The sequence below is a fragment of the Anolis sagrei genome, chromosome 4 (genome assembly GCF_037176765.1).
Source record: "Anolis sagrei isolate rAnoSag1 chromosome 4, rAnoSag1.mat, whole genome shotgun sequence".
NCBI lineage: Eukaryota > Metazoa > Chordata > Lepidosauria > Squamata > Dactyloidae > Anolis > Anolis sagrei.
In genome coordinates, this window is record NC_090024.1 from 171,871,162 (window position 1) to 171,878,641 (window position 7,480).

Sequence of the window (7,480 nt, forward strand, 5' to 3'; positions counted from 1 at the left end):
GTCTCCTGTGCTATTCTAATAATATAATTTATTTATTTATTTCAGGCATTTCTACCCCACCCTTCTCACCCCCTAGGGAGAACTTGCATTACATTATAATATTATAAATATTATATGTATATACAATAATATATTGTATATACTTATAATATTTATAATATTATAATGTAATGCAATGTAACACTAATAATAATATATTATAATTATATATTTATATTACATGTAATATTACTAATAATATTACAATATGATATAGTACAATATAGTAATTTATTTATTTGTCGTGTCAGAGCAACCAGTCCATTATATTACATTTCTAACAGAACAAAGCAAACAAACAGACAAATACAAAACTTGTGAGTTTGGTAGTTGGTTAAATGTCCTTTGACCAGCATCTGGCCACTTGGAGTGCTTCTGGTGTTACTGCAAGAAGGTCCTCCATGGTGCATGTGGCAGGGCTCAGGTTGCATTGCAGCAGGTGGTCAGTGGTTTGCTCTTCTCCACACTCGCATGTTGAGGATTCCACTTTGTAGCCCCATTTCTGAAGGTTGGCTCTGCATCTCGTGGTGCCAGAGCACAGTCTGTTCAGTGCCTTCCAAGTCGCCCAGTCTTCTGTGTGCCCAGGATATAGTAATATTTAATACTGATATTGTACTATGCTAATAATTATATTATAATATATTGTATGTCTTGTAAGCCGCTGTGTGTCCCCTTCGGGGTGAGAAAGGTGGCATTTAAATGTCGTAAATAAATAATAATTATACCATTATATTGTAATATTACTAGTAATATTACATATAATATAAAATATATAATTATAATGTCATATTATTATTAGTAGTATTATATTGCATTATATTATAAATACTAAATGCATATACAATATATTATGTTAAATTATATTATTAGCATAGCACAGGAGACAAGATGGAACTTGTGTGGCATATATGTCATTGTGGACTCAGGTAACCCAGTTCAAAGCAGATATTGTGGGGTTTTCCACCTTGATATTCTGGGTTAAATGGCTGTGTGGAAGGGCCTTTAGAAAGCAAAAGCTAAACGTCTGCCAGGATCTATAGAGGTAGAGAGTGGTAACACATGAGACAAGGCTGTTTCACGTCTCGCGAGATCCGAGGGCACTCGGGAACCGAAATCTCGCGGCAAACCCGGAAGAGCAGCGCTCATGCGCAGTATGGGGCGTCAGGGCTGAGAGCGCGCTCTTTAGTCCTGCTTAGCGTTTGGTATGTATGTAGTGGCTCAGTTAGCTGGACGCCACGCTTTGGGGATTTGCTCAGGCCAGAGGTGGATCTGAACTGCCAAATTGATTCATTTTGAGTCCACTTTAACTGCCCGTGGCACAATGCTATGGGGTGGTGGGAGTTCTAGTTTTACAAGGCGTTTTGGCCTTCTCAATAGTGCTGGTGCCTCATCAGCTGTGGTAATTCAAGTGGGCTCAATTTGCATTGATTCTGCAATAGGCATAGGCAAACTTGGGCCCTCCAGGTGTTTTGGACGTCAACTCCCACTATTCCTAACAGCCTCAGGACCCTTCCTTTTGCCCCTCAGCCCCTAAGCGCCTGAGGGGCAAAAGGAAAGGGCCTGAGGCTGTTAGGAATGGTGGGAGTTGAAGTTCAAAACACCTGGAGGGCCAAAGTTTGCCCATGCCTGTTCTAGATTCTCCCACAATGCTCACATTTTAGTGCCCCAAACGTTAGCCCTGTTTCTGGGTATTTTTGAGCTGCTGATTCCAAAAATAACACCAGTTTCCCCTTCTCAGTTCTAGTTTTTTAGATGCAGAACATATGCCATCTACCAGTCTTCATCACCCATAGAAAATCAATGATATCTAAGAAACTAGAGCTGATGTAGTGTATCCAATTCAATTTTCTAAATCAGCGTCCCATATAACCCAGGAACAGACCTAAAAACGAAGACACCAATATTATTTACTAGAGTCTAATGTGCCATAAAATCTAATGCGCATCTTAATTTTCAAAACCTTGAAACCCAAAAAAAGCATTTACCATGTTACGCAAATCTAATATGTACCCCAATTTTGGGAAGGTAATTTAGTCAAAAAAGGTGAGCATTAGAATCAAGTAAATACAGTATTATTATTTTGAGCTGTATAATGATATTGATTTTATTGATTCTGTTATGGTTTTTATTATTCAACTGTTTTATTATATTGAAATGGCATTTTATGGTCTTGGTACCGACTGTGAACCTCCCCGAGTCGCCTGCAGGCTGAGAGGGACGGTATATAAATATAGTAAATAAATAAATAATGTGTTTACTGTTTGGGTTAAAGTTGTAATAGCAGTGTAACTGGACAATGTAAAGGGGGACATTCTTTTTCTCTATCCAGCTTTCTTTCTTTCTTCAAATCCCAGAGTGTAGAGAGAGAGGGATTACATGATTTAAAGAACACATAGAAAAACAATAGGGAAAAATGAAAATTAAAAATGCAGTAACTGTGCTTTGTTTCTGTAGGTATGTGAACAACCAGTAGCTGCTGATGTTAATGTTTCTGTATCAGTGTAAAGTTTATATGTTGTAGTGTAAGGATGTATTCTTGTGAGTACTCTATGTATTTATTTTTCCTGATTGTATCTATGTTTCAAAGATGGCAGAAAAACTGATTAAGGTCTGTTTATACTGTTTCAGGGAACAGAGCCGTAATTCATGAACTCATGGTAAGCTCCATGCTTATCAGTACATGAAATCAGATAGAGCAGTTTGATTATAAAGAAGCAGAATGCAATGTTTTGTGTTATTTTTGTTTCAGCTATGCTTTGTAAATACACATTTGTTGTTGTGCACATTCAAGCCAATTCTAAATGTGGCAACCCTAAAGCAAACCTATGACAAAGTTTTCTTCGCCAGATTTGTTTAGAGGGAGGTTTGCTTAGTTTTTTGAGGCCGAGAGAATGTTACCTGACTAGTGTTACCCAATTGGTTTCCATGACCAAGCAACAATTTGAACCCTGGTCTCCAGCCACTGGATATAAAATTTGTGTGAACTTCATGTGAAACTAATGTCTTTTTTTATATGTTTCCCTCTCTGTCTACAGATTTAAATAGAAATTTCCTCTCTGGAATGGATGGGCTGTTTAGAACAAAGAATATGCTACTTCCTAGTTTGGCAGTTTGGTGTCAAAAACAGCAACAATGTTGCAGGTTTTATTGCAATCTTCAGACAAAACGAAAGCATGTATCCCAACATTTTAGGTCCATGAATTTGCGAGAGGAAAGCATGGAATCCAAGGAGAGCAAACCTGTGGAAATGACATGCAAAAGTCAGAGACTGATGTTACTAGCAGGCCTGATTTGTCCTGCCAGCCCTGGTTGCTACCATTACATGCCATATGCAGTCCGAGCAATGGAGAAGCTGATCAAGGTGATAGACCAAGAAATGCAGGCCATTGGTGGTCAAAAAATGAACATGCCCACATTGTGCTCAGCAAAGCTCTGGAGAGCCAGTGGGAGGTGGGAGCTGCTGGGCAAGGAACTTTTACGAATGAAAGACAGGCACGGCCAGGAATATTGTCTAGGACCTACCCATGAAGAGGCCATCACAGACCTCCTAGCTTCCCAAGGCTGCTTGTCCTACAAACAGCTTCCCCTCTTGTTATATCAGGTAACAAGAAAGTTTCGGGATGAGCCAAAGCCACGCTTTGGATTGCTGCGGGGTCGAGAATTTTATATGAAGGACATGTACACCTTTGATGCCTCCAAGGAAGCTGCCCTCCAAACCTATGAATGTGTGTGTGACGCTTACAGCAATATTTTCAACAAATTGGACCTTCAGTTTGTAAAGGTTCAAGCTGCTACAGGAAGCATTGGAGGAACAATGTCTCATGAGTTCCAACTCCCTGCTGAGATTGGTGAGGACCAACTGATGATGTGTGCAAACTGTGACTTTTCAGCCAATGTTGAAACAATGAACTCCAGGGAAATGGGTTGTCCTGTTTGCAAAGGAAAACTAATTGAAAGCAAAGGGATTGAAGTTGGCCATACCTTTTTCTTGGGCACCAAATACTCTTCTGTTTTTAATGCAACTGTCCACACTGCCCAAAATAAGCCTGTTCCAGCTGAAATGGGCTGCTATGGGTTGGGGGTGTCTCGGATCCTTGCAGCCTCCATCGAGGTGCTTTCTACAGAGGATGCTATCCGTTGGCCAAACCTCATCACACCTTATCAGGTCTGCCTTATTCCTCCAAAGAGAGGCAGCAAAGAGGAGAAAGGAACAATACTCTTGGAGGAATTACATGATTTTATTTCTGAAGCAGTCCCTCAGCTTAAAGATGAGTTGGTGCTAGATGATCGGACTCAGCTCACCATTGGCAAAAGGTTAAAAGATGCTAATAAACTTGGATACCCCTATGTTATAATAGGTGGTAAAAAGGTTTTTGATGAACCTCCTTTATTTGAAATACAGAATCAAAACACGGGTGAAATATTATTCCTCACCAAAGAGGCCATTATTGACTTGCTAAGTAAAGTACAAACTTGTAAATACTAGATATGTGTACAACTCCAGTACTTTTGAGTACTGGAGTTGTAACATTTTCCTTGCCATATTAAACACATGATCATGGGATATTATTCCTTACTTCAGGGGATTAAAACGAAATCAATACAGTGCTGCCTTCTATCCCAATGCATCATTTGAATGGGCTGGTCCATTGACTACAGCGACATAGCCAGCTCCTACTGCACAAGATGGATGTTTTATTTGGATGCTGGCTGTTTTTGGAATCAAGAGAGTCTTTGGGTAACACAGTGTAATAATAGCATCCTATCAGGAAAGGATAAAGTTGACTTTGATTTGAGCTTTTAAATAAAATAAAGTATTTGCAAATTAAGCTTTCTTTGTGGAAGCAGCCCCATTTTTATTTTCCAGCCCTTATTATTTAAAGAAGTTTTGAAAAGTAGGTTGAAAAGATGAAAGAGCATTTGCTTTTCTCCTATTCAATGTGCTGTCCTTTGGGATGAGAGATGGTTTAAGTGCTGAAAAGGACTAATCCTATGTGATCATCTGCTAGGAGTGAGGTAGGGAGAAAATATTGAATTTTGGTCAGAAACTGCCTGGAATGATTGAGATGGACATTTCCAAATAATGTATGAAGTTGATGTTCATGGTGTGTAAATAAAACACATGTTGTTGCTTTAAGGTAAATATGCTTTGAGCCATACATTGAGTTAAAGCTGGTATGTTTCAATCTGGGGGACCAGTCTTCTAGGTGAGCCAGTTAAATCAACCATTAGTCTGAAAGCTTGGCAGTATTACTAGGAAGTCTCTGTTGGTACTTATTCTGTCTTTGAGATTATGTTGTTGTTGTTCGTTCATTCAGTCGTCTCCGACTCTTCATGACCTCATGGACCAGCTCACGCCAGAGCTCCCTGTCGGCCGTCACCACCCCCAGCTCCTTCAAGGTCAGCCAGTGGCATACCGACATATCTCTGGTTGTACTGGTCCATTTAGTTTTCTTGGCAAGGATACTGGGGTGTTTTGCCATTGCCTTCCCCAGGGATCACGCTTGGTCTGACCTCTCTGCCACGACCGTCCCGTCTTGGGTGACCCTTCACGATTTCGCTCATGACATCATTGAGGTGCTCCAGTGCAACGACAAGGTGGTGATCCTTTGCTGGAGTGAGATTATGTACTGTAATCTAATATCAGTATTTGTAAGCATATTATTAAAATTCATGCAATTACTTTAATATCAGTTTGTTATAAAGTGGCCTTTGCCCTGTCATGATCTTGTTTTCTTTTTTCACTGGTGAGTTTTGACTGTAGGTAAGAAACTGAATTTTTGAGAGAATAATAATAATAATAATAATAATAAAAACTTTATTTATACCCCGCTCCATCTCCCCCAGGGGGACTCGGTGCAAGTTACATGAGGCCACGCCCATCAATACAATACAACAATATAACACAAAAACATAGTAGAACCAAGCAAAATACATAAAATGCAAAATCAAAATAATATATGACACAATAATATAAAATCAAGCATTAAAAACACAAAAAATTCACTAGGCAGGGCCAGATTCAAGGATAATTTTTTTAAAAAAATTAAACACTGGGAGATAGGACAATGTAAATTATAAGGAGGCGGCTCCGGGAATGAGAAAGGATTTCATTGCACAAACCATAAAATAAAGTGCTTCTAAGGACATTTTGTGCAAAGTGTGGTCAGGGAGAATCTTACATTCAATTACTGAAGGCACATTGGAATAACCAGGTTTTCAAATTCCTCCTGAAGAGAGGGAAGAGAGTCCCATGACTTCTGTGGACTTTTGGGTAACCTTGGGTAAGGCATTCTTAGCATCAGTATTCCAAACTGCAATATGGAGAGATATAGACTTACTTTAACAGTTTATTTGGAAGAATTATAATAAGACAATGATTTGGTTTAAAATACTTAATACGTAAGCAGTGTTGTGTTATATGAAGAGGGCCCTTGTGTTCCTTCTCATCCCCTGACATGGCCATGAAAAGGAGGTTGAAAGACTCTGTTTATATTTGTAACTAACTGGTTGTTCTTTGAGTTGGGGCATAAACTTTGTGGTTACTTGTAGCTGTCGTTTAGAAAAACAGGCCAACTTAAATAGTTGTTTTGTGAACTTGGTTTGTTTGCTTGCGCCATAGTTAAGATCGATAACAGTTTCAGACTAATAACAAATTCCTGTTAACCAAACCTTACTACTTTGCATCTGTGCTAAGGAGTAGATGTAGGAAGGAGCATATAAATCTTAAGAATTATTCATATAAAACTTAACCATTGCTCAGCATTGTACAAAATCAGTGTAGGTTTTGGACCACTGCAATCTAGAACTATTTAATCGTATCAATACAGCAATCAAACTGCTGCTGTATTTGGACGGACAGCATTGCTCACTGTTGATGATATTCAAGCTTCAGGTGGGTCACTTTCTCCAGTGATTGGAGTGTTTTTGCTGAGAAACCTGGTATGCTGGGTATGGGTCTGTACATAGTTTAAACGCAGAGTTGCAATTTTGTGACCACTGAATTTAGTTACTTATTTCCAAGTAAATATGAACAAGGTTGCCAAAGACAAACAAGCAAAAGCAAGAAATCCAATCATAAAAATATATCCCAGCTTCCTGACAGCATGTATCTCTTTTGTAAAGTACTTGTGCTCTCCAGGATTGTAGCTACTGTTTTGAGGATCGTTGGTAATATAAAAAAGCACATTACTATTCCCATTTCTCACACTCCCTTTTTGCTGATGTGATGGAATAAGAAAATGATTAAAGATATAAATATTCAAAAGTGAAATAGAGTGTTGTCAGACTGCTTCCCGTTTTCACTTACTTTCTGTAACAGAAAAATAAAAGAGAGGGAATTGAAGTATCTTGCTTCTCTTTCATATATCCCATAATGATGGAGATCTTACAGGATTTTCAGGACCAAGAATAGAACCAAGAAGTATTTTACAAACTTACT

The 7,480-nt window shown here is 38.8% G+C and overlaps 1 protein-coding gene across 1 annotated transcript; it reads left to right on the plus strand.

Annotated features, from left to right (window-relative positions):
- The first annotated feature begins 1,156 nt into the window (after positions 1–1,156).
- Positions 1,157–4,868, plus strand: PARS2 (prolyl-tRNA synthetase 2, mitochondrial). The gene is made up of 2 exons (XM_060773564.2): positions 1,157–1,241; positions 3,075–4,868. Exon 2 carries the CDS (start codon positions 3,101–3,103, stop codon positions 4,523–4,525), a length of 1,425 nt encoding a protein of 474 aa, XP_060629547.2. The 5' UTR covers positions 1,157–1,241; positions 3,075–3,100; the 3' UTR covers positions 4,526–4,868.
- The last annotated feature ends 2,612 nt before the right edge of the window (positions 4,869–7,480 follow it).

Coding starts and splice junctions, on each gene's coding strand:
- PARS2 (XM_060773564.2), top strand. CDS start 3,101: ATGGATGGGCTGTTTAGAACAAAGAATATGCTACTTCCTAGTTTGGCA.